The sequence below is a fragment of the Trametes versicolor genome, assembly GCF_000271585.1.
Source record: "Trametes versicolor FP-101664 SS1 unplaced genomic scaffold TRAVEscaffold_13, whole genome shotgun sequence".
In the NCBI taxonomy this organism is placed as follows: Eukaryota; Fungi; Basidiomycota; class Agaricomycetes; order Polyporales; family Polyporaceae; genus Trametes; species Trametes versicolor.
This window is the reverse complement of record NW_007360333.1, coordinates 105756-131607: the sequence shown is the minus strand read 5'-3', so window position 1 is coordinate 131607 and position 25852 is coordinate 105756. Positions and strand designations below refer to the sequence as shown.

Sequence of the window (25852 nt, the reverse complement as noted above, 5' to 3'; positions counted from 1 at the left end):
ACGCACAGCGATATAGAGCGCGCAGATGCGCATGGGTCGTCACCGAAACAGAGGGGTGGAGATGTACGAGAATATGTAGTGCGCCAGAAGCTCACGGTGCACTTGCAGCCTACATATTGAGCCAAGGGTGGGAGAGCAGCTCGCCGCACGTCGCGCGCTCAGCGGGTTCCAAAGCGAAGGTGCGCTCCAGGAAGTCGATGAAGGCAGCCGCGTCCGGCGCGTTCCGCTTGCGGATAAGATTTGCATAGGACGCCGTTCCCTCGACAGCAATCTTCAAGGTGCCTGTGTAGCAGTGATGAGTACGTGTCGGACCAGCCAACACGGGGACTCGGAGGAGGGGGTGTATGAATGCTGACCGTCTGGTTTAAAGAACATGTCCCGATGCTTTGCACGCTGCACAAGCTGGGGCGGATACTGTCCAAAGGCAATAGCGTGCACAGTCGGCACGGCCAGATCACTAATGGTCGGTGCGAAGAGGGAACGGCCCATGTACAGCTCGTACAGCTATCTCGTGTGAGCACGGTGGCGATCGACGGTGGGCCAAAGAATGCACATACCGTACATCCCAGACTCCAGACGTCGGCGGGTTTGCCCCAGCCAGAACCGAGGGCAACCTCCGGGGCGCGCATTGCTGGGGTTTGAATTATCTCTGTGAAATGTTCGGAGACTTTGTCCGCCCAGCAGGCTGTCAAAGGGCATAATGGTTTCAGCCTGGGGAATGACAAGGATCCCAGAGCACGTACCGACCCCTACGTCGCCAATCTGGGCCTGAACTGCCCGCCACGACTCGACGGACTCCGGCTTCTGGGCCCAGTCAGACATGGGATATGGGATGGGCGTGCTGCGGACGCGAGTGACTACGGCACCGTTCGGGCCCTTGGCGTCTGAAGTCTCAACGTCAGCGTCAAGGCCCACGTTGGCGAAGAACGATGACTGGTCGCCCGGTGGAGCGAGTAGGACATTGGCAGGTTTGATGTCTACCAATGTACGCGTCAGAACGATCAAGCCTGCCTCTGTACAGCAACTGCTTTACCTGTGTGTATGATGTTGCATTCATCGTGGAGGTATCGCAAGCCCAAGATAATTTGACGAGCGAAGCACCTGACTGCGGGCAATGGCATGAGGCGATGCCTCCAACGCAGGGAAAACACGCGCAGATCCTCTAGCAATGGGTCCATGACCAGGCAGAGGTGACGCCCGGAGAGACCATCTTGATAGAAATGGTCTTTAAGATGGACAACATGCGCATATCCAGGATGCTGCGGGGATTCGATATGCATTTTCTGCAGGAAATCAAGCTCGTGAAGCTTGCTCTGGGCTTCTGTAGCGACTCCTGCAGCGCTGGCGCTAAGTATGTTTGTTTGCAGTGAGGCAATAGATAAAGTAGCGACGTACTGGTCATAACTTTGAGCGCATGGAAGGTCGGGTATTCGTGCCAGTGGCTGACGTTCCCAGCAAAAGTGAATGATACGTTCAACAGTGGTTGAAGAATGCGCACCGTTGGTCCTTGGCAAGCCACACGGTCGAGTACACACCCCATCCTAACTTTTGGACGATGGTGTAGTGTCCTCCAAGTACATCCCCAAGCTTGAGTGGGTAGTACCCGTTCACGGAAGGGTCATAGTCTGCTATGAGTTCCTCGCTGTCTTCCCAACGTTGGATCGAGGAGCTCTGTGGCGACTGAGGAGGCGCCTGCGAAGTAGCAGAAAGAGAAAATCGGCGAACGCTAGGCAAGTTCTTGAAGAATTGCTTCATCTGTAAGGAGAGTAGACGAGGGGATCGTATGAAGGGGTGCATGGCCAAACCGACCCGTATTAAAGCTAGACAGCGAGAGACCAGCACAATTGTTCAAGCTCAAGCTAGAAAGCTGAGCTCGAGGCTATATCGAAGCACACTGCTCGTCCTCCACACCTCCAAGAGGGCGTGAAAGGTCTGCCTGTGGGAGACTGCTGCAGCTGCAGAGCGACACGGACGTTCAACTTGAAGCTGTGGTCCAATAAGCGCCCATGGTGGCGAACTTGCTCTTCCAGAGCGCTAACCATATCTGGAGCTACTTGCAACGTGAACCGGTAGTTTGAAGACATCGAGACAGGCCAAAATGCGAGGAGAATATAATGGATTGGGGGAATCATGCATGAGCGTACACACGAGACTATCATACGGTTGTACCCTTCCAAGAGGGCCCAAAGTGTACGGCGCAAGGTGCTAACATACGACAAGACAGAACAATACAAAGATGCGACGTGAATGCGGGGGACTGAAGTGTGAGCGAGGGAGACAGAGAGGCGTGGGACGGAGACAGGGACAGAGACAGAGACACAGGACTGTACGAGCGAGCGAAGGATAAGAGGAAACATAGCAGGAGATGGTGGTAATACATGCGGAGCGAAATCAGGGCGATATACGGGGCGCAGCGCGGGCGGGGACAGGTATCATCAGGATGCAGGTGTGCGGGGGTGCGGCGAGCCGAGTCATCGGAACTCGCGCAGGAGGGCCTGCATGGGGAACGACGAGCGGTGCTGCACCCGGTTCCGCGCCAACGCCATCTTCCTCTCGCCCGCGAGCTTGTTGATGGAGTTCATGAGATCGCTGCGACGCAGTGGCTCTGCGAGGGGAAGGGCGGTCAGTTACCAGAAGCAACGACTCGTGTGCGATAGCAGTACGTACTCGTGATGTGGTCGTCCATGCCTGCTTGCAAGCAGCGCTCACGATCACCGATCACTAGAAGAGAGGAAGGTCAGCATGAGGCAGCATGCCAAGCTGGCTTTGGTTACTCACTTGCGTGCGCCGTTAGTGCGATGATGGGTGTGGGCTCTAGACCGTGAGTCTGCTCGTACGTGCGAATGAGCTCCGTGGCCTCCATACCACCCATGAACGGCATAGACACATCCATCTGCCCAGCTCTCGTTAGCAAGCACTTCATTTGTCGACATCCAAAGCACTTACGAGGATGACATCGAACGGCCTATTCCTCTGGACTCGTGCCTTGAACGCATCGACCGCCAGCTGGCCGTTCTCGGCGATCTCGACCTGGTGACCGTACTTCTCGAGGATCTTCACCGCGAGCTTCTGGTTGACCAGGTTGTCCTCGGCGATCAGGATGTCGTACGGCACGTCGTTCTCCGCCACGACTGGCGTGACGGTGTTCGACTCGAGAGCGGATATGAGCGCAGACGCGAGGTCCTGCTCGGACACGGGGGTGGTGATTTGAGAGGAGATACCGTTGTCGAGACACCATTTGACTGTAGCACTGTTCAACATCTGGATTTGATGCGCGAACGTAAGCCACTCACGGTTCAGACGGGGGCTCGATTCCTATTATGTGAGAAGTGTGATCAGATGGACGGCCGAAACGGAGAGTTAGAAAGACGTACGGGGGACAACAAGACAATGGGTATATAACGCAAGTGCTCATGCTCGCGCAGACTCTCGGTCTAACATCCGTATATGAGCATAGGACGATGAAAGAAGAGGATAGAAAAGACGTACGACGAGCAGAGAGTCCACGACGATGGTATCTATGTGTGGGCATGTCGTCTTGTCCGCGACCTCCGCGACGCTGTGCACGACATACGGCCTCAAGCCGAGCTCGAGGACGCGCTGCACGACGCCGGTGCGGTCGAAGAGGGTATCCACGAACAGAATGCTACGCTTCTGGAACGGCGACATCTTCGTGAGCGTCGCCTCCATCGACAGCGGGCTGATTTGCGAGGTGATGGTGAAGAAGAACTTGGACCCGTTCGCGACTTCGGACTCGACCCACATATTACCCATCATGAGCGTGACGAGACGCTTCGAGATGGATAACCCGAGACCAGTACCACCGTACTCCTGGAAGTCGACGAGGCGCTGATCAGCTCACCGGATCTCCCAGATGAAAAGGATAACGGCATACCCTAGTTGTGGAGCCGTCTGCCTGACAGAAGGTGTCGAAGATCATGGTGAGCTTGTCCTTGGCGATACCGATACCCGTGTCGGATACGCAGAACTCCAGAGTGACGTGCATGTCGTCCTTCGCTAGTAGTCGACAGCTGAGGGCGACGTGACCCTTGCGGGAGACCTTCGATGGAGTGAACTTGATGGCATTGCCGACCAAGTTGGTGATAACCTGGCGCAGGCGCAGCGAGTCACCGATGAGCTGATCGGGAATATCGGGATCGACGTCGTAGGTGAGGTCGAGCTGGTTCTGAGAGGCCCGCACGACTAACGTCTTGAGAATACCGAAGACGGTCTGTCGGATGGAGTAGGACACCTGTTCCATCGTCATCCGTCCAGCTTCGACTGCAGAGAGGTCAGATAATGCCTCGTCATAGTCAGATATGGTCTTACTCTTCGAGATATCCAAGATGTCGTCGATGATCAATAATAAGGAGCGGGCCAAGCTGTGGACTAAGAGCAGGTTCTCGCGCTGCGACCTGTTCAGGTCGCTGTCGAGCGTGAGCTCCGTCATACCGATGATACCGTTCATCGGCGTCCTGCAACGTTATAAGCTCGCTGTTTCCATGCATGTCGGGCTCCACGTACCTGATCTCGTGAGACATGTTCGCCAAGAACTCCGACTTGCTACGGTTGGCCAACTCGGCAGCCTCCCTCGCCGCGGTGTTCTTCTGGATACTGTCGCGCAAGTTGGACACCATCTGGTTGATCTGGGTCTTCAACGAGTCCATCTCTCCGCTTGCCTCGACCGTGATGAATCGACTGAAGTCACCGTCCATGGCTGCCGCTGAGATCTGCGCGAAACCTCTGACTTGTGTCGTCAAATTGCTTGCCATCGTGTTCACGGACATGCTGCAGGGACGGTGTCAGCGCAGCCCGCTTCTGTGACGTAGTGATCGACGTACGTGATTTCCTGCCAAATACCCTCGACGTTGCCGACCTCGGCCTGGCCCCCGAGCTTTCCTTCGGTACCGACTTCGCGCGCGACCTTCTTCACCTCGGCAGCGAAGATGGCCAACTGGTCAATCATGCTGTTGATCGTGTTGACGAGATCGAGGATCTCTCCAGAGACCGGGACGCCGGTGACCTTCTGCGTCAAATCGCCCTTCGCTACCGCACGCTGGAACGTCCCAAAACGGATGAGCAAAGGACATGATCGTGCAGCGAGAGCAGCTTACCGTGGCCTGCGCGATGGTTCGCACTTGTAAGGTCAACTACGGCGAAGCACGATTAGCAACACGTTATGTATGCCACCTGTGGCACATACGTTGGACGCCATCACGTTGACATTGTCCGTCAAGTCCTGTGGGGAACCTAAGTCAGCCAGTATCCCGGTAGCATCGCGCATATACTCTTACCTTCCAGGTACCGCCGACGTTGTTAACCTGCGCCTGGCCGCCCAACAGACCTTCCGTTCCGACTTCCTTCGCGACACGCGTCACCTCGTCGGCGAACAGGCTCAAACTCTCCGTCATGCCGTTGACGGTCTCCTTCAAGTCCAGCATCTCTCCGCGGACGTCGACGGTGATGCGCTTGGTCAAGTCACCGCCAGCGACGGCCTTCGTCACCTCCGCGATCGATCGCACCTGGTTCGTCAAGTTCATGGCCATCAAGTTGACATTGTCCGTCAAGCCCTACGGACAAGAATGATCGTCAGTCTCGTAAATGACTGCCCAGATGCACTGATACGCACCTTCCAGACCCCTTGGACATCCGGGACGGAGGCTTGGCCACCCATGATACCCTCGGTTCCGACCTCCAAGGATACACGTGTGACTTCGCTAGCAAGAGTGGAGAGACGGGCCACCATCTGGTTGACGGTCGTCTTAAGGTCCAGCATCTCACCCTGCACGTCGACGTTGACGGTCCGGCTCAAGTCTCCGTTCGCGACGGCCTTGGTGACCTCGGAGATAGACCGCACTTGATCCGTCAAATTGGTGGCCATTTTCTGTGGGCGTTTCGTCACGATAAACGCCTAGGCCCTCTCAAAATCAAAGGGGATCTACGCACGTTGACGTTCCTGGTCAAGTCGGCCCAGGTACCCTGCACGCCCTCGACTCGCGCCTGGCCTCCCAAGATACCCTGCGTTCCGACCTCCAATGCGACACGTGTGACCTCGGATGCGAAGGCGCTCAACTGGTCCACCATGGAGTTGACCGTCCGTTTCAAGGTGAGCATCTCGCCCTCGACCTCTATGTCGATCTTCTGCGTCAAGTCTCCGCGAGCGACAGCAGTTGTGACTTTGGCGATGGACCGCACTTGATCTGTCAAACTTGAACACATTCGATTGACCTACAGCGGAGTCGTATCAGTAGCGATCACGGAAGATCTGCGACCGCACTCACGTTTCGAGTCAACTCTAACCATACTCCCTCGACGTCCGGTACGTGCGCTTGACCTCCCAATTGACCTTTAGAACCGACTTCCATAGTGACCCGTGTGACTTCTGCCGCTAACGCTCTTAGTCTGACGACCATTCCGTTGACTGTATTCTTTAGTTCCAGTATTTCTCCGCGTGCGTCGACTTCGATTTGTTTCGACAAATCTCCCAATGCGACAGCTTTCGTGACCTTTGCGATTGACCGTACCTGGTTCGTCAAGTTTGCCGCCAATTTGTTGACAACGCCCGTGAGTTCCCGCCATGTGCCTTCGACGTCGAGTACCAGTGCCTGACCGCCCAATTTGCTGCGACGGATGTGAGCTTACGGGAGATCAAGAACGGGAAGTCGGCTACGTACCCTTCCGTTCCGACTTCCTGACTGACCCGAGTGACTTCCTTTGCGAATTGACCAAGTTTGTCGACCTGTGCAAGGCGGATCAGCGCGCGCTCCATAAGCGAAAGCTAATCAGCACACCATAGCGTTGATGACGTCTTTGAGCTGGATCATAACCACACCCTGCACCGGCACGGTGATCTTCTGAGACAAATCGCCGCGAGCGACAGCGTTGCAAACGCGCGCGACGTCCTGGACCTGGGTCTTGAGTAGTTTGAGTTCGTCCACGGCGCTCATGCCGCTTTCGAACGCTGCCGCTGCGAGGGGACCGGGGGGTACGACGAGGGGGGAGGTGACGTCGCCCGAAGACATGTTCACAATCTTCGAGATGGTCGCGGTGTCCGTGATAATTCTGCCACAGCCGGGGCACGACACATGGTCGGCCTGGACGGAGGGGGGTGCCGAAGAGACGTTTGCCGGGTTGCTGCCAGGGCGGCGGACGTGGTCCAGAGGGTTCACTACGCCGTCCAAGTTAATAGTCATGCCGTTGGGGGTGCGTCCGTGAGGAGCAGAGGCCGGGTGCGGGGTGGGCTCGCTGACGTCGCTCGAGCTGTCGGACATCTCGACGTCCTTGACGCTTCCATCGTCGAAGCTCTCGACGGAGCTGGTGGGGGTGAAGAAGGGGGAAGTCGACGAACCGTTCGGGTAGCTGCTCGTCTCCGCGCAGGTGCTGTCGCTGTGAGACGAGCCGGAGGTGGACATAGGAGGGCTGTCTCCGACGCTCCGCCGTTTCTTCGACTCTGGCCCGCAGGAGTCGGCGGCGCGAATCGAGTTCAAGGCCTCCTCTGCGGTGTACATCCGGCGAGCCATCGCGCTCAGAGAGCGCATGATGCTCTCGATCTGCCAATCGCTCGGACCGTCATATTTCGGAATGGGCGTCGGGAGCGAGGGGCCGAGCTCGTAGACGGATAAGAGAGCGACCAGATGGGTGAAAAACGGATGTTGGGGTGGTGTTGTAGCCATCGTCGCGGGCTGCGACGACGACGGGGATGAGGAGGGTGGAGGGAGGGGTGGGAGGAGGGGGAAGGAGCCAAAGTTGGTGGATGATTATTATTCTCATTTCTCATAAAGTTCGCACGGTCCGCGCACGCTTTGGGACATGATTGCACCGTTTCAATTTACATCCCCTTCACTCATACACTCCTAGTTGCTTCCCGCTCAGCTAGAAATCGACTACGTCGTCTCCATACATTTAATTCCACATCACCGTTGGAACATTTACGCCAGCGTGAGGTTGAATCTCATGCATCCTGTCCCGGACGGAGATGGGACCCCGGTCACTGCTCCAGTAACAGAATACCGCCGAACGATGCCGTACCGCTGCAAAGCGATGCAGACGCATGCACAACAAAAAACCGGACGACCTGTTCCATTTTAGCGGCGAGTTCAATATGCGAAACCATGCCGGATGATACTGTAGGTCGGTAGAACGTACGCTTAGATACACGATTGATCGCCAGTGGCAATCGACGCTCAATCCTCATGTTTTGTGAACAACCCTCAAGTACTACACCAGTACTACACCGGAAGGACGATACGCAAAAGTTGAGCCTTCGACAGACGAGCAGAACCGACAAAACTCATGTTCTATGTTCCACCAACGTTGTAAGAGTAGGTGCGATTGTCGTATTAGAGGGTGTTGAAGATGGGCTCGTAAATCAACTCTACTTCTGCGGAAGACAGTCGTTCCTTCATAAGAATTAGTACTGGTCGTTGCTGGGCGATGTACAAGCGCTAGCCCTCAGGAACATTGAACTTTAAAGTCTTCCAGAGTTTCAAGGGAGCACGCACCGGGCATGAACAAGACACGAGGAACTTCGCGATGATCATTCGCTTGCACCGGGCATATGTAGGTGTACCTCAAGATTACCCAATACGGAGATGGTGAAGCTCCGTCGCATAATATGCGCTCACGATACGCGAGGACTTCCAGTCCCAGCTCAACTTGTACACCATCTGCCTGTAAGCGTATCGTTCAGCCAAAACACACATACGCTGACGGTAACAGCTATAACACCTACCGAAGGGAACTGTACACAACAAATGTCGTGGTTGGTACTTGTCATCGCCCGCCGCCACGCGCGTTGACATCCGGCTTTTGAGCGGCACTGTCGTGCTAAACACGGTTTTCGGGGTCATCATCCTCGGAACGGATGCTCCGCAACTTAGCACGGAGAGATCAGGATTGGCCGAGACGGGCGCGCCCATCTCGGTTCTCACAGGTCAGCCTGGGTCAGCAGGCTTGCCGAAGGAGTGGATAGCCCCGCGGCAGGGCACGATGCATACAAAGCTGGCGCGTCGAGCTGGACTTTGCGCCGAGAGCCTGATACTTGGACGAGCGAGGATGCGCGTGGTGGGAAATCGACGGGCTGGACGAGGGGATCTGCGAGCGATGGGAGGGGGAAAGACATCTTGGCTGCCGTGTGTGGAACGGAGGTGCGGCTGGATCTCTTCGCCGCTGGCAGCTCGGCCGCTCGTGTCGTCCACATGTCGCGCCCGCAGTCCTGGAAGACGAACACGAGGAAACGGCCTTTCGAGAGGAAGCGCGGCTTTCCGCGAAGTTGGGAGAGATGTAGTCCCACTCGGCTCACATACCTGGGTCGTAGGTGTAGGGAGAGTTTCAGGATTCTCACATCCTGTCCTGCAAGGGCGGGGGAATACGGGGTGGCAGAACTTCCTCCGCTTCGCAAGCCCGTATAGAACGCTGAAGGAGGGCGCAAGGAGCGCATGCGATCACGGATGAGTCAAAATTAAGCTTACTGTCGAATACAACTCTTCGATGGCATCCCATCAGCACGCGACCTGTGAGAGAGGATCACAAGGCACGGTGGAACATCTAGTGAGTTGTAGTGGGTCAACTCTCTACAACGTGAGCTCGCAGATAACGGGATTTGGGTTCACTTACTATCGAATGGGCTTCAAACTGCGGCCATTCACTCTGTAGAGTGATCGGATACTCGTTTCTCCGTCAGCTGGCTTGCCCCATCTCATCCGAGAGACTCGTGATGCCGCTGTTGCGTCACTGTAATGTTGGCGGCGGCGCGTGTAAGAGAAAACGGCGAGGGAGCTAGCTATAGAGCTGGCTTGAGTTTCAACCTCGCTGTGATGGATCCGACGCACTCTCCATATGTCCTGCCCCTGCCTCTCTGGTGCTCTGGCGGTGGCCCTGTTCTGTCGAGCTTGATGATACTAGTCGCAGCTGTGCACTGATCAGCTCGAAAAAGCAAGCAACAAACATGCAGAGGCGAACCAGGTGGCACGAGCGATACGTGCAAAAAAACTCTTCAGGTGTGCTGGCGGCTTGCAAGTTGGTTTCTACCATAGGTTGTCGAGGAAATCGATTTTCCCAAACCAAGGTGAGAGTGACAGCGGCGTACGGTAGATGCAGCTGGAATCTTCGAACTTGATGGTCGAACGACAACGTATTCGTGTGTTCCTCGAAACGACGACTGTCGAGCTGTCGGCCTGGGAAAACAACCCAACCACGCCCTCCACCTGCAGCTGCTGGGTCGACATGTGCCAGATTGGTCAGATTGAAGAGGAGAAGAGAAGCGTCTACTCGCCGCGAAACCCATGCCGGCTGGCGGCTGGGTGCGGAAAGCCTGCCTGAGACACGCGTGGACGCAAGGAGAGCGGTTTTGCAGTGCGCTCCTTCTCCCTGCTATCCCTTTTTCGGGTGCGTTAACCCTCTTGAAAGCCGCCTGTGCCGTGATTCCTCGAGGTATGAGTTGTCGCGGGGCGTCTGTATGACGCCGCCGAATACCATACACATTGACGGGGCCATCGGGAACTGCGGGATCACTGGTGAGTCGCCTCGCATTTTCAGCGGATGTTTCGATGCTTACCTCGGATGAGGAGAAGGAGCGCACGCGTTCGTCTACCAGCCGTCGACTGACATGCCGCTGGTCATCGGACAGCATACTTGACCTTGACGGTCTGGTGGCAAGCCATGCGCCCGACCCCACTCCACCTTCCCGACATCCCCGCTCACTTCCTGGATGGACGTGGAAGGGAGCTTTCCAGACGAAAACAGCGAGGATGCTGACGTGCACAGTCCATTGCAGCGGAGACTGCGGGGCGTGCGAGCGTTCATTTGAGGCGCGAGTATCATGCCGCCTCGGCGTGCCGTCGCGACGCTGCTCTTCGAACGCCACAATGCCTCTGGAGAAGCTTCCTTCGCTATTTCCGGCGACCCACCTGCAATTGCCAGCGACGACATACAGCGCCGACATACGCCGACAAATGAACCCTGATTCTGCACGGGAGAGTTGGTGGAGTACGAAGCCTAACAGCGTGGAAGGAGAATCCGGTACGTGGTCATACGTTGCTACCTTTAGAGCTCACCTCTCACTTCGATGCTCTTCGTCCGCTTCGTCGATGTTGTCCACAGGTAAATCGTACGTAGTCAGGCGTTAGGAAGCAAGGCGTAAGTCCGATGTTGCGCTGCGCTGCGTGAGCATGGGACCGACGACTCCTCCGCGGACGAGGAGGGCGCGCAGGGAGCAATGCGGGTGTAGACACGCGAGGAGCTGGAGGAACATCGCGCGGCAGGGGTCCGGCAACGGCCCCGGACACTCCCCGGCTCCACGATCGCCTTGTGTCGGGCTTATCAGCTGGAGTCGCGGACCGATGATGGTTGGGCGAGAACGCAATTCGCCAGCGTTGCTGAGGAAGAGAGAAATTTTCAAATGAGCAAGGCGCGACAACGCAACCAGGTCCGCAAGCATGGCGAACAGGATTTGCAACATCCGCCCCCTGTCCGCAGTGCCCAGAACGGGGGAGCGCGCGGCGGGCGCGAAAATGCGCGGGCGGACCAGGCGGGCATATACCCGATTAGGGGTGCGGGGCGGGGAGTACTATCGGGCCGGCGATGAGGTCGGGGCGGGGTCTTTCGAAATGGACTGACGTCAAAGAGAGGCCTGTCGGGTTCTCGCCTTCGCGCGCCGCTGCCGAGGGCAATCAAGCTTGGGCGCACCGGCAAATTTACCTTCCTGGACCAATCGAGGGCCGCTTCTCGAAATGGCTCGGAGTCTGCATCGCTCTCCTCAGCCGTCTTCGTGGGTCTGGCGTATTTACTCCGACCCGCTCCTCCGCAGCAAGCTCACACATAACGCTGTCGCCGGCCAATCCCATCCTGACCACGAACCGTTGCTTCCCTACACATCAAGGCGTCCAGACGACATCCCAGTCCCATCTTCCTTTGAGACCGTGCGCATCCTTCTTCCTCGCGTTTAGCCTCGAATCAGTTTCAGACCCGAAGTATTTCACGCCCTGGTGAGTCCGGACTGCTCTCGGTAGCTCCCCCCGACTGCTGCTCACAGTCATGCCCTCTCCGCCGCATCATGTTCCGTCCATAGCGAGCATCCTCCTTTCTCCTACCCCTTCCTCGTCAAATGATTCAGCCATGGACTCTCCTCCACACATGAACCCCTCCGATCCCACCGCCCCCGCCGACAACAGGCCGCCCGGGGGCACGCGCCGCTCCGGCCACAAGACACCTCGCAAGGTCCAATGGGTATTCGACGAGACCGACGGCTCCCCATCGTCGAGGGCATTGGACGAACACGCCTTGGATGTACGTTTCTTTTGCACCTTCTTTGTTTCATCGCTATAATGGTTGTCATTGTAGCCCGACGCTTTTGAGACGCTCGCCTCAGCTCTAGAACGCCACCGGTCCTCTTCGATGTCTGAAGGCAACAGCAGCCGCCCCATGATCGTGACAGCCGCGCCTACAGCTATTTCGCCGGAGCCATCACTCCCTACCTCCCCAGAACTGAGCCCTCAACCTACTCCACACGAGGTTCCTGGTGAGAACTTCATCGACCGACACGAAACAGCCGGTCTTCCCGGGGTCGACATCGAGGAGTACTCGCAAGAACAGGCCAAGAAGGTAGTGCGCGCACACAAGTACGGGTTCCTAAGAGGCCTCGGTGGCGGCGGCAAGCGCCACAAACGTTCCCGGTCGCAAGAGCCACTCGCCAACTCGGAGCGCCGCGGCAGGCAGACACGCAAGGGCTTCTTCACCGAGCGCCACACACCCGGAGGCGACGTGGAGAAGAGCGCGGAGGTGCGCAACGAGAACAAAAGGGACGCGCCCAAGGGTGTCCTGTCGACGTTGCTCTCGTTCTACGAGCCCTCAAACGGCTTCCAGTCGGGGATGTCGACACCCGGACGCTCCTCGCTGGACGAGTCGCGCCCCTCGTCCGTGTACAGCGGGAAGACGGCGAATCTCACCGAGAGCGGGTCGACGACGTCCTCGGCGGTGCTGATGCCTCCCCCGCCCGTCCCGAACCGCGCGGAGGGCAGTGGTTACGCACCTTCCATGCCGAACCCTTCGACCAACTCCCTCCGACCGCCGTCGCACCCCTGGACACGCACGCTGGGGCTTCCTGATGCCCGGCCTTCCGCTGCACGGAGCGGAGCAGGGGTGTTCGGCCCTCTGATAGCGAGTGCTGGGAACATCGCAGGCGTGGCCGCGCCAGCGCCCGCCACTGTCGCACCCAACTGCAAGCGTCCTGGTTATCATCTCTCTCGGTACGTGATAGGATCTGCAATTTTTACGTGCTTTGATTAACAATAGCACAGCTATTCGCTCGAGAGCAGCCTGCCCAAGGCTTCCCAGAGCCAGCGCTCGTTGACGCTGTCGCGCTCACGCAGCATGCATTTTGATCCGCAGAGCCGGTCGCCTACGCTGCTATCGGTACCGCCTTCTCCCGCCGACGAGTCTCCGCCGCTCTTGCATCCTTCGAACGGTAGCCCCGGTCATGGGCGACAAAAATGGACGGGCGTCCTCAAGGATCTCCCAAAGTGGGTGCCCAGTCGGGCGGCGACGCCGAGCACCGCTCCTGGCACACCAGCGACGGACCTCGGGACGGACGAGTGGCTGAGTGAGAAGGAGTTCAGCGGCGCTGAAGACAGGAAAAGAGAGAAGCGACAGAAGCGCAAGAAGGCGGAGATTTGGGTGCGTGCCTTTTACTTACGACACATCACCGCGCGCTCGACCGGACGTTGCTCACCGACCGCGGCTGTCCCCAGATAACGCGCCACGTTGCGGAAATCGTGGCGAGGCAGGAATTCATCTTGAAGCTCGCGCGCGCGATGATGATGTTCGGCGGGCCGACGCACCGGCTGCAGGCGCAGATCCAGGCGACAGGGAAGGTGCTCGACACCCCGCTGTCGTGCATGTACCTGCCGGACATGATGCTCATCTCGTTCGAGGACCCGTCCACGAGCACCAGTAGCATCAAGTTCATTCGGCAGGGCAGCTCGCTAGATATAGGAAAGCTGCAAGAGGCGCACAAGCTGTACTGGACGGTATGTCCCGTGCCGCGTCCAGTTGTGCCGCGACCGCCACTAATAATCATCGTCCTTGTAGGTCATCCACGACGAAATATCCGTGAAGGATGCGTCGAGCGAGCTCGACAAGCTCATGTTGCGGAAGCCGATTTACAAGAACTGGCAAATTATTCTCATCGGTGGTGCTTGCTCAGCCTCAATCTGCAGTGTCAGCTTCAACGGCTCTTTCATCGACTCGCTCATGTCCTTCCCCCTCGGCTGTCTCCTCATCGTCATTCAACTGTTTGCTGGTCGTAACGAACTGTACTCCAACGTCTTCGAGTACGTTTGTTCGTTCTCGCAAGCTGTGAGCCTGAAGCTAACACAACACCTCTAGAATCACCGTCGCTACCATATTCAGCTTTATAGCTGCTGCTCTCTCGTCTTCCAGATACTTCTGCTACTCCGCTATTGCTTCCAGTTCTGTTGTTCTCATTCTACCCGTGAGTCTCGCACCAGCTATTCGTATATCGCATCCACTTATCTGATAATTTCAGGGTTTCATCGTCCTTTGCGGCAGTCTCGAACTCTCATCGCGCAACATTGTTTCCGGCGCTGTTCGAGTCTGTTTTTCTTGCATATATTCGCTGTTCCTCGGCTTCGGTCTTGCTATAGGCGCCACCGCCTACTCCAAGATATCGCACCACAGCCTTGCTGGTTCTGACGACCTTACGTGCGGCTTGAGCCATGACCCCGACGGGCCCTGGTGGCAACGAACTCCTTCATTGTGGTGGGGTAGGTTACACGGTTGCTTTTGTTTCGAACTTGCGCTCACTCCATCTCGCCACAGCCTTCTTGACGGTGCCGCTGTACTCCTTGTTCCTGAGTCTGAGGAACTACGCGCCGTGGAAACATCGCGAACTGGTGCGTCCCACACACGACTCCACATTAGAGAGCGTTCCTGACCGTCGCTTGCAGTACTTGTTGGTGGCAATCTCGTGCATTGGTTGGGTCACCAACCACTTCACCGGCACGCGCTTCCGCAACCAAAGCGACATCTCGGCTGCCGCCGGAGCACTTGCGGTCGGCTTCGTCGCGAACCTCTATGGCCGATTCTTCAACGGGAACGCTTTCGTCATCATGGTGCGTCGGGCCCGAGTCCCTTGTTGCCTTACAGCGAAGCTTAACGCAAATTTTCACTCGCGCAGATCACTGGCATCCTATTCCAGCTGCCTTCCGGACTGGCGAACGGCGGTCTGTTCACCTTCGTGCAGCAGCAGGAGTCCGGCTCGTCGTCGAACGAAGCTTATCTGTCAGGCTTCCAGACAGCGCTGCAGCTCATCTCGGTCGCGATCGGCCTCACCGTTGGGCTCGGCATCTCGCTCGTGCTCGTCCATCCTATTCCTTCGCGGCGGCGCGGCACGGGCATGTTTACGCTATAAGGCCCAGAGACGGTCCGGTCATACACCCATCAAAAGCTTTTCTTCTTGTACGTACCAAGTCTTCCTCATTCCGCGGGCCTGTCACCCCGCGGCACAGTACACCTCTCCGAACATTTTGCTCGCTCCCCCCTCCCCTCGTTTCCTTCTCGGCCTGCTCCTTTTGCCTACATCATGGACTTTACGATAAGCGATGCGCACCACGAACATGACTCGTGCCCCCCGATAGATACTCAGACCCTTGCAATTGTCTTTAGAGAATTCCCACATCTCCTGGCGTCTTGTACAAATTTCCCTGCTCTCCACTGCTTTCCCCCCATAGACCCCCCCGCCCCCCGCCTTTTGTCCACCGATGTATCATACGTAGAAGCCTTCCGGAAGACTATCGTTATTTCGGGTTTAGTACCTTTCTAATCCGCCGTTGTGATCCAACAAGTGAGATGTGGCCTCGCAATTGAATCATTTGGGGACGGCAGTCTTTCACCGGTGAAGACAAAGCGATATGACAGTAAGAAGTGCTTCCATCTCCGGTTCGGGATATCCATAGAGTATAGCAGATTGGACGTGATCATGACGTGGAATGATTTGGGCATTGAGAAACAGCCTCCGGACGTTGACTCGAGGGCGTCGCGCCAGCTCACGGCGGGAATTTCCCTTTATGGTAATAGGCGCGCACACCAATCCCGGTTCCGGATGCACCGCTCTGCTAGGTTTGGCTTTAATTCCCGCCCACCATGATCGAATTTGTGCGCGGACTCGTCAGGAGTCATTCGACCACGCCACCACCGCGAGATCGCTTGGTTTCGGGGCTTCCACACAAGCGATGTGACGTCCATACGCGCTGAGGTTGGCCTGACGGCATAAAAGGCACGTTGTCGACACTCGGGGATCGCAGTCGCTTTCCCCGCAACGCTCTCCTCATCGCTCGAGACCACGGACACTGACCGGCATCTATCACTGTGCAGACATGCCACAGACACCTGAAGCCCAAGCTTTCATCGCGCGTATAGAGCGGCTTCCTCGCGGTGCTGGCTCGAACGATGCTCTTGTCCAAGCACTTCAGCCGTCTTTGAACGATGAAGCAGAGCTCCGCAAGCTGTTCACTGCCGACAAGGGCAACGCACGCCTCAAAGGCCCCTATGTTGGCCTAGTCGATGTCTTCGACGCACCTAGCGATGTCCGAACGACTCGGGCACGGGTTGTTGCGAACGAAGACGATCTGTCAGCCCGCTATATCCTACCTCTGTCCACTAAGCAGCGCCGCAAAGAGGGTGAAGCCGCGATGGTGCCCGACCTAGACGATTTCAAGAAGAACTGGGCGATCTTCTCTGAGGGCTCTCTTTCCCAGCTCAACGACTGGAGCAACGTCGTCGTGGCCGGAGGCTCCGTTCTGGCGTGCCTCCTGCCCTTGCCTGACTCCGCGAAGACCTCCAAGCGCGCCATGCGCAAGCACTTCCACACCAACGCGTTCCCGACGTCCGACATCGACATCTTTCTCTACGGGCTCACGCCAGCACAGGCCGAGGCGAAGATGCAGGTCATCTACGAGGCCGTGCGCGACTCAGTCCCATGGGACGTGACATGCATCCGCACTACGCATACGGTCTCGATCCATTCGCAGTACCCGTACCGGTCGGTTCAGATCGTCTTGCGCCTGTACGCCTCTCCGGCGGAAATCCTGGCTGGCTTCGACGTCGATGCGCCGTGCTGCCTGTTCGACGGCGAGCGCGTCTGGGCAAGTCCGCGCGCGATCGTAGCGATGATGCGGCAGTGCAACACCATCGACACGACGCGCCGCTCGCCTTCCTATGAAGTCCGCTTGACAAAGTACGCAGCGCGCGGATTCGAAGTGGAGGTTCCCAGCCTCCGCAGGGGCGACATCGACCCAACCGTGAGTCTTTGAATACATGACGAGATCCCTGGATCTAATATTACTTGCACCAGATATTCGAACGATCAATCGTTCGTGTTCTAGGCTTGGGGCGGCTACTTGTGCTCGAACGCCTCGCGGACACGAACGCCAAGACAGAGTACCTTTCGGACCGACGCTCTCTTCGCGCCCGCCCTGCGGCGGTTGGAGTTTGGAGGGCCCGCCGGAAGCAGGAGAAGGGTAACCTGAAGGCCAACATCGACCTCGGGGGTTTGCAGATGAACGATTATGACGTCCAGGTCCTTCACATCCCGTATGGCCCTGGCTGGGACGCGAGACGTATTGACAAGCTGGTATACCAAACAGTGAGTGCTACTTTGTCGTGTCCTGGATCATGTTCTGATATTCTGATTGTGCTCTGAAGGATCTAGGCATGAACTGTGAGCCGTATACTGTACCCCTCGTTGCGAGTAAGGCGCTGACGGATGTTTTAGCCCCGTACAACCCCAAGAACAAGGATCGACGTCTTCATCGTCACCCTGCATTCTTTGGTACTATGGCAGAGTGTCTGGAGGACTGCTGCGAGGTACGTACTTCAATCTTTAGCGCATACAGTCATCTAAACTAGGCTCAGTGCTGTGTCGAGCCCAAGAACGATGAAGAGAAGAAGATACAAGAGACCGAGGACGATACTTACGTCCGCGGACGTATTCAGTACGCCCTAATCATGTTTTGTGGTATTCTGTCTCATTCCCTTGTAGATTCATCGAAGAGAACCCTGGGCGCCAGAGCCTCTCGGGTAGCTTCAATCCGATAGACGATGGCGAATGGTCCGAGCAGGCCTACATGGGTGCCACTGAGAGGCTCTTCAACAGCATCGTCATGGGAGATCGTTCAGCAGTCGCAAAAATCCTCGCCGAAGAGGACATGACTGTTGACCGGCGCGACCATGTCGGCCGCACACCCCTGCAGGTCGCTATCCTCTCTAAGGAAGAGGATATCGCGTGCGACTTGGTCGACGCTGGGGCGCGCATGACCCTGCGCCTCGTCGATGGTCGCACGGCGCTGCACCTCGCTGCCCAGGCCGACCTACCTGTCGTCGTTCGCAGGTTACTCGAGCGTAGTGCGATGAATGCGGAGAAGGCTAAGGAGGAGGAGGCGGCAAAGAAGGCGCAGGAGGAGGCTCAAAAGACGCAGAAGGAAGAGACGATGTCCGAAGATAACTCTGGAGTAACGGGGGGAAACGAGGACGACGAGGATGATGAACATGAGAGCAGTGAAGACGACTGGTCTTCCGAGGACGACTCAAACAAGGACAAGGGTGCAACGGCGCTGAAGACCGATCACGATGCGAGCCTGATTCCGGAGGATGAGGAGGACGTTCCCGACGTCGTCGACGTCAACCTCCCCGACTGGGACTACGGGTTGACGCCTCTGCACTACGCGGTCGTCTTCGGGTCGCTGTCTGTGATGGACGAGCTGCTCGCCGCCGGGGCAGACCCGAAGCTCGCAACTCAAGCCGATCGCCACTCAGAACCCCTCCACCCTCTCACTATAACTACCTTCACGCGAGACGTCGATGTCGCGTGCGCCGCTGCGAAAAAGCTGATCGCAAGCGGCGCCATATCATCCGAGGCGGACGACAACCTGTTCACAATCTTCCACAAGATCGTCTGCGCTAGTCGACCTGCCCTCGTTGAGACGCTCCTGAACCATGATCCCAATGCCAAAGCCGTCCTGGACTCTCCCCACATGGTGACGTATCAGTGGCAGGCGATGTTCCCAATCGTCTCTGCTATTGCGAAGGGCGACCATACGTCCGCGGCCATCCTCCTTGCGTACGGCGCCAAGATCTCCCTCTCGGAGGATCATTTCCAGCGTGCTCGTGAGCTCAAGTAAGCAACTTCGGCACCATCAGTCCTTCAACTAACGGAGCGTCCGTTCTAAACAGGAAATACACGTGGGTGCTCACGAACGCCGACTGGAGAGGGGACGTGTACTTCCCGGTCGAGGTGTCTCTCGCATGCCTCGACGGGATCCTGGGTCTACTCCTCGACATCGGGGCGGAGTATAATGTCGACATCCAGACGGAATGCAACAACTCGGACTCCAACACGCACATCGCTATTCTCGACTACGTCCGGGCAGTCATCCCCGCTCTAGAAAGAGAAGCAGACACGTATTTCAAAAGAGCCGAAGAGAAAGCGGAGCGCGTGAGGTTTCGCGAGCTTGCTGCCCTCCCCGGCTGGCAGGGCGCGCGGGGCACAGAGCTGCTCAAGTGGTCGGCGACGCTGCAGACGTACAAGGACGACGTCAAGGAGTTCTCGAAGAAGGCGGAGAAGTACCTCAGCATGGTTCCGTACTTCCGCGAGGCGGAAGAGATCCTGGTGGCCCATGGCGCGAAGTCGACGAAGGAGATATTTGGGCCCGATACCCAAGTCAATACCAGCTTCCATCCAAGCAATATGTGGGGCATTCCGCAGTATCCCGCTATCGTGTCATACCAGAAGATGACGGGCCCTCGATCGTTCGACGATATCCCCAATCAGCTAACTAGCTCGTACGACGACCTCTTCGAGGCGTGCCGCGTTGGCGACAATGCGAAGGTTCAAGCACTGTGCCTCCCAAAGGAGGGGAAGGGAAAGTCCAATACAAAGCTCCTTCAGATAACGTCTACTTTCTTGAACAATCAGCGTGGTACGTGCCGATCATGCTCTGCTGGATGCCGTCAGCGTTTCCAACCGGTTTCTTTACAAACAGGTCCGAGTCCGCTGTCTATCGCTTTGAACAACCGCCAATGGGATACCGCTCGTCTCGTCCTCGCCATTGCCGTCGCCCAGTATAAGCCGAAGGCTGAGAATCAGTCGAAGTTCGTCGTGAGGAGCGTAGTTTTGGGTAAGTTCCTGCGCCCGACCTCCATCAACTCATCCTGACTTGGTCAACAGAGATCGACGATTCTGACCACGATTCCGAGTGTGACAGCGATGAGGAAGAATCCGCACGCGAGATCAATTTCGTCGATATCGCTCACAGGCCGTCAGAGGTGCAAACCGATGCGCCCCCCTCACGACTGCTCGAGTTAGATGACTGGGTATACCATGCTAAGGATGACAGCTGGCACTCAGGCCCCCCTCCGCTCAAGGCCGTGGTAGAGGACGACTTTGAGATGTTTGTGCAGATCGTCGATCTTTACAAAGCCCTCCCCAAACCGCTCGATATTCCCGCCGACGCCATCACCTGGGTCTGCAAGTTCGATAGGCGGGCCATGTTGGATGAGCTCATTCGCCGCCTAGGAGCCGGGATCGAGCTCCCGGAGTCGCTCAACGAGTCGGAAGCCGAGGACGTCTCGCACTCGCGGCATACACCTTCCTCAGCGAGGATTTACATGGGTCTCAACGTGCACGGAAAAAAGCGCAAGGACCTTGCGGAGAAGGCTAATCCTCATGCACCTAAATCCACGAAGCGCTCGGAGGTCCCACTCTTGTGGATAGCCGCGCACGCAAATGCGGTGGGCGTCATGCAGTACCTCGCGTCGGACCGTCCGCTTGCCGCATATGACTACTTTACGTCGACGAACAACGAGGAGAAGGCCAAGTACCTCCGCCGAATTCGTGGCCAAATTCGCGATCGGCTTGGCTGGGCCAACAACGAGCTGAATGAATCTGCGGTCACCGCGGCGGTCATCGGCGGCCACCTCAGCGCCGTCAAGGAGGTGCTTGCACTTCAGCCGGCGACGATGCAGAACGCGCTAATGTCCCGGTACGTGTCCGTTCATGTGAAAATGCAATATCGACACTGATGACTGGAGCATACAGCATTCACTTCGTCGGTTTCAATCACATCCTTGTGGCGGCGAACTGGGGTTGCCCCCCGGAGATGTTCGATTATCTCCTGTCCAATGGTGTCCCATATACGGAGACTGATATGCGCGGGTGAGTGCTCTGGAACCCGGCTTCGTTCTAGATTACTCACATACGCCAAGGTGGAACATCTACCACATCCTTTGTGTCCGCAACTTTGGTGGCACTTCCAAGGCTCACCTGACGCTCCTCAAGCATGTTCTGCAGAAGCTACCCCGAGACGTCACCGCAGGCATGCTCCTGCAGCAGTCCAAAGGCGCTCTCAACACTGTAAGTGCCGCTTTTATCAACCCAACTTCGCCCGCCAATATCATTCCGTCAGCCTCTTCACATCGCTGTCAAACGGAAGTGTCTTCCGGCGGTCCGACTGCTTGTCGAGTTCGACGCTCCCATGTTCGCGCTTCGCGACAAGTCCGGCTCGACTCCTCTACACTTTGCAGTCAAGGCCGGCCTCCATGAGATCGCGCGCCCCGTCGGCGACGCCGGCCCCGCGGAGGTGCTGCATCTCGAAGACGGGGTCGGCAACACCCCCTTGGAGACCGCCACCCAGCTGTGGCTCCAGCATCAGACTCGCACGACGTATTCGGAGTTCCCGTACATGGCGCCGACCGTGGACCCATTGACGCGGGTGATCAGGGACTATGAGTGGGACCGCAAGCGTGTCAGGAAATCATCCGCAGCGGATGTGGCGCAGCTGAAGGACACGATCGAACGTCTCGTCGCGAACGGCCGTCTGCGGAGGGGAACGAAGCTCGCCACTGCGCTCGACGCGTTCGCTGAGACGATGGACGACAAGGCCAAGCTGCGCGCGAAGGAGGAAGAGGAGGCGAAGAAGACTGAGAGTCTGAGCGATCCTGAGTCGGAGGAGTTGACACCTGCCAACTGGATGAGCGACGTCTTCAAGACGTTCGAGTACATCGTCGGCGCGGTTGCCGCACGGCCGGCGCGTCGTGGGTTGGTCCACCTGGACGACGTCTTGCGATCTGTGAAAGCTAGCTTGGACCGGTCCGAGATTCAAGGCAAGAAATACAAGAATCACGACAATGACGGGCTGGAGCTCGAAGCGGAGGTCGTGGAAGACGAGAACACAAAGAGACAGAAACACAGTCTCGTAGCTCACTTCCATTTGGAGCCGACTATGTCCCTGTTCGAGGCGGATTGTCTGTAGGCAAGTGTATACCTCTGAGGGCATTCTTGATCGCATCCTTGTAGTAATACCTTTATGCCTTGTACGATATATGAATATTGGCTTGTTCATGGACACCCAGGTCGCAGAAAGCCGCGAAGTGCCGCAGTCGCGTACGTCCACCGCGATTCAGGCCGCGCGCTCGCATACAGCCATATCCAAGCGAATTTCTCTATACATTGCGAGTACAAATGCGCGTCTCCGACTCGTATACATTCCGCATGCGTGATTCCTTCAAGCTCCGTCTACCGAAACCACCGTGCGGGAAGCAGGCGCAGGCATCCACCCTCCGCCCACGCCCCGTCCGACGACCGCTGGGCGGCTGCGACTCCTAGGCCTTGGGGGCCTTGGCGCCAGCCTTGGGGGGCGCAGGACCGCTGCCGTTGGCAGCGGTGCGCTGGGGGCGTGCGGGGGAGGGGTCCTTGGCGGCGTTATTGCCCGCCTTGGCCTGTCGGGGAAGAAGAGTACGCGTTGAGGCGCGGTCAGACAGGCGTTGGGAGGCGGGGCGCGCTCACCTGCGTAGTGGGGACGCGGCCGGTGTCTGCGGGGGCCTTGTTGCCGCTGGCTGTGGGGGAGAGGTGCGGTCAGCGAGGGGGGTTAGGGAGAGCGAGTGGAGGGGGCTTACCGGCACCACCACGGGATCCCTTTGCCGGAGGCATTGCGATGAGTGTTGTGGGGGGAGGTGGTGAAGAGAAAGGTGTGTTGGAGTGGAGAGTCTGTGAAGCCTGGAGAGAGACGATGAGAGGCGGGCATGCTTTATACCTTTCGTTGGCTGCGCGGCGGGGCGAAACGCGCGCTGCACGGCGCGATTTCCGCGCCTGGACGGAATGGGTCGTTCCAGTGGATGGCGCGATGGATGAGCCATAATCTCCGTTGGCTACCGACGAGCACCCCTCATTCAGCGCATCGTCGTGTGACAGTAGGGTTCGCGCGGCGGGGATTGAGCCATATACGTATAAGCCGTTGCCAGCGGGACACGATGCGCGCAGCTGAAGGCAGCGAGAAGTGTCGCGACTGTAAGTAGAAGCCGGACACGGGTACGTCGCGCCGCTGCTCTTGTGCGGGAGTTGTGCAAATAGAAGTCGATCGTCGGCTTCGTGGCTGGGCCTAGAGACGGTACGAGGATCCGTGTACTCACATTTCTAGGAGATCGGAGTCCAGGGACGGCACGGCCGCTTCCATGTTCGTAGCCAGGATCAAAGAGGCAACCGTCGGCTTATGGACAAAGCGATGAGCGTGTCGCGCATGGTCGGACCGCAGACTCGGAGGTGGCGGTTCGCAGGTCTGGGTACTAGTCATTTTAGTATTACACGTAAGGGTCATGCGATGCTTCGGGAAGATGGATCCTACAACTTGGCCCAGCGATGGGAAATGCCTCCTGATTATAGTCTTGAACGTCTTCTTAAAGCTTGTAGAGTGGTCGTCCGGCCGTCTGTTGGGTGGCTTGTGCATTAGGCAATGTGTCAGGGTGCCTGTGCTGTTATTGAGGGCCGAAAGAGCGGGCATCACCGCAACTTGAGAGTTGTCGTTTTCCGGGTGAAAGCGTACTGCCAGTGCGTGCATCTATGCTCGCCGCGAAGCACCCGTCGGAAGAACCTCGCGCAAATATCGCGGCCCACCGATTTGACGTGGTACGGTAAGAAGGTATGCGTGTCTAGACCTTTGCGCCAGGGCTTGAAGATATGGCGACGCACTTCGAGGCGTCCGTTCAGAACTCGACGTCACGGTATTGGGCACTGTTATGAGGGCCACACGACCTGTTGTACAAGATTAGACCTGCCAGGATGAAGAAGGGTTCCGACGGGCCGCCCCCGGAGCTTCGCCGGTGATAGATTCCCAGTCAGTCCTTTTTCTGCTACGAGTAGCAGCGAACGTGCGTGCGGTTCGTCCAGTCGCAATTAGCCTACACGGATGGGGTTTGATGGTTTCAAGTTGTTTACCCTCTATGCCCGTAGGATAGAGACATATCTGACATTTTATATGCAAACTGCCAAAGTTTCGCAGACTGCAGGTAGCGGTATCCTATGAGGGTGCTGGCAGCGCCGTTTTCGCGATGCCTACTGAGTAGCATGATGCACAGAACTTCGGCGGACGATCATATTCATAGCTCACCGAGATTCTGATATATTTTCGGGGTCATACCCACGGTTTTAGATGGTAAAAAGCATGCCAATATGATTTCAACAAGATGCAAGTCGTCGTTGACGATGAGGAACGGTGCCAGCCGCTCTGGTGCCGCCGCGCAGCGGCCATGCAAGTACAAATAGATGCAAATAGCGGCGAACTCGGAATCCTGCAGACAGCCACTAGGCAACTTTCACCCAGCAAATGCCATGACTGCATTTTTACCGCAGAGGCTTGTCACGGTAATTTTTTCTCCATACACAAGAACAAGGTAGATAATGGAAATTTCGATTATTTTGCTGCAGTGAGTGCACCGGTCGCCGCGTTCGCCGTCCGCCGAATCCGAAGGCGCTAAGCCTGAGCCGGGAGTCGCCGTCGGCGTCAACTCCGTGTTCGCTGCTTGGACCAAGACCCTCACCATGTCCTTCGCGCTTCCCCAGCTTCAAACCCGAACCTATATAACATTTGCTGCGACATCGCTCGTGTTGCTTGATAGGCTCAAGAACTTTGAAGAGAACCGTCCTTCCGCGACAGGCCACGTACCAGCCTCCAGGCCCCCTTCGGTCGACCACGCGGTACTACATCGCTAGCGCATCGGCTCTTGTCAAGTACATAGCGTTCTGTTGCGCCATCCCCACTGCGTCAAACTCAACTTACGTGGCGTCTGAGATTACCATCTAACCTTACGATTTACATCTAGTCATGGAGAGTCCCTCGACGTAAGGTGCGATGCGCCGTATCCTCATCACGGATGCAGATGAACTCATTTGTTATCTAGGCTATGTCAATTCCGCACGCGGGCCCGGAGCACGACTTGCTGCGTCACGCCGTGGAGCCCCGGGCGTAGACTCTTCTGTTGTAAGTGGAATCTGGTGGACCCTGCCGTCGGCATCTCTGATCTAACATGAGGGATACGAACAAGCACACCACTGTCGTCCGACTGGGGTTGTGTCAGACACACGCCAGACAGTTGTTTATAGCGAGCCACTCAACGTGAAGTCCTGATCGACTGCAACGACAGACTGCAGAACCATGCGGTACTATGTCGTATTCTCACACAAGCCCCCTTACGTTGTCCCTGGGGCACCTGCACGCTGGCCGCAGATATGGAGGGGGATGGGTCTAGATGGAAACCAGCTACACGTCGGCCAGCCGACCGCGTGTTGCAACATCGCCTCGGTGTGAGCTGTTGTACTCGGTCAAGGCCAACCAGCGCCGCGTATGTGGGGCACGAGGTGCGCAAACGACGGGCTGTCCGAGCCTCCTGCGCCATCTCTTGTTCGCGAGGGTTCAAGAATGCTTCTTGACGTCAGCAGAGGTAAGTCCGATTCCATGCAAGTGATGCTTCTGTGCGTAGCGGAACCATACAGTCTTATCGACGGACCCTG

The 25852-nt window shown here is 57.2% G+C and overlaps 6 protein-coding genes across 6 annotated transcripts; 2 read left to right on the top strand and 4 right to left on the bottom strand.

Annotated features, from left to right (window-relative positions):
* Nucleotides 1-109: 109 nt before the first annotated feature.
* On the bottom strand, nucleotides 110-1797 carry TRAVEDRAFT_52963 (kinase-like protein; the record flags this gene model as incomplete). Its single annotated transcript, XM_008045937.1, has 7 exons — nucleotides 110-282; nucleotides 357-504; nucleotides 558-685; nucleotides 744-977; nucleotides 1034-1333; nucleotides 1396-1442; nucleotides 1499-1797. 7 exons carry the CDS (start codon nucleotides 1795-1797, stop codon nucleotides 110-112), a joined length of 1329 nt encoding a protein of 442 aa, XP_008044128.1.
* A 674-nt stretch (nucleotides 1798-2471) lies between these two features.
* TRAVEDRAFT_134437 (histidine kinase) lies at nucleotides 2472-6947 on the bottom strand (the record flags this gene model as incomplete). Its single annotated transcript, XM_008045936.1, has 17 exons — nucleotides 2472-2605; nucleotides 2668-2721; nucleotides 2779-2893; nucleotides 2947-3315; nucleotides 3375-3434; nucleotides 3490-3831; nucleotides 3896-4281; nucleotides 4330-4475; nucleotides 4525-4788; nucleotides 4842-5056; nucleotides 5204-5239; nucleotides 5295-5570; nucleotides 5630-5884; nucleotides 5947-6228; nucleotides 6282-6621; nucleotides 6675-6739; nucleotides 6792-6947. 17 exons carry the CDS (start codon nucleotides 6945-6947, stop codon nucleotides 2472-2474), a joined length of 3495 nt encoding a protein of 1164 aa, XP_008044127.1.
* A 513-nt stretch (nucleotides 6948-7460) lies between these two features.
* On the bottom strand, nucleotides 7461-7673 carry TRAVEDRAFT_134814 (uncharacterized protein; the record flags this gene model as incomplete). The annotated part of the gene is made up of 1 exon (XM_008045935.1): nucleotides 7461-7673. A coding segment is annotated over one exon (213 nt), but the record flags the coding sequence as incomplete, so codon positions are not given.
* Nucleotides 7674-11348: 3675 nt separating this feature from the next.
* Nucleotides 11349-15749, top strand: TRAVEDRAFT_61012 (DUF1212-domain-containing protein). The gene is made up of 11 exons (XM_008045934.1): nucleotides 11349-11984; nucleotides 12068-12285; nucleotides 12340-13244; nucleotides 13296-13671; nucleotides 13746-14024; nucleotides 14086-14327; nucleotides 14383-14488; nucleotides 14543-14780; nucleotides 14836-14909; nucleotides 14964-15128; nucleotides 15194-15749. Exons 2-11 carry the CDS (start codon nucleotides 12115-12117, stop codon nucleotides 15425-15427), a joined length of 2790 nt encoding a protein of 929 aa, XP_008044125.1. The 5' UTR covers nucleotides 11349-11984; nucleotides 12068-12114; the 3' UTR covers nucleotides 15428-15749.
* A 642-nt stretch (nucleotides 15750-16391) lies between these two features.
* On the top strand, nucleotides 16392-22322 carry TRAVEDRAFT_52960 (ankyrin; the record flags this gene model as incomplete). Its single annotated transcript, XM_008045933.1, has 12 exons — nucleotides 16392-17315; nucleotides 17369-17659; nucleotides 17719-17734; nucleotides 17789-17880; nucleotides 17929-18008; nucleotides 18056-19189; nucleotides 19246-19991; nucleotides 20055-20189; nucleotides 20240-21053; nucleotides 21110-21226; nucleotides 21277-21424; nucleotides 21477-22322. The coding sequence occupies 12 exons, from the start codon at nucleotides 16392-16394 to the stop codon at nucleotides 22320-22322; spliced, it is 5343 nt and encodes a 1780-aa protein (XP_008044124.1).
* Nucleotides 22323-22671: 349 nt separating this feature from the next.
* Nucleotides 22672-22999, bottom strand: TRAVEDRAFT_52959 (uncharacterized protein; the record flags this gene model as incomplete). The annotated part of the gene is made up of 3 exons (XM_008045932.1): nucleotides 22672-22788; nucleotides 22856-22905; nucleotides 22966-22999. 3 exons carry the CDS (start codon nucleotides 22997-22999, stop codon nucleotides 22672-22674), a joined length of 201 nt encoding a protein of 66 aa, XP_008044123.1.
* Between the last annotated feature and the right edge of the window lie 2853 nt (nucleotides 23000-25852).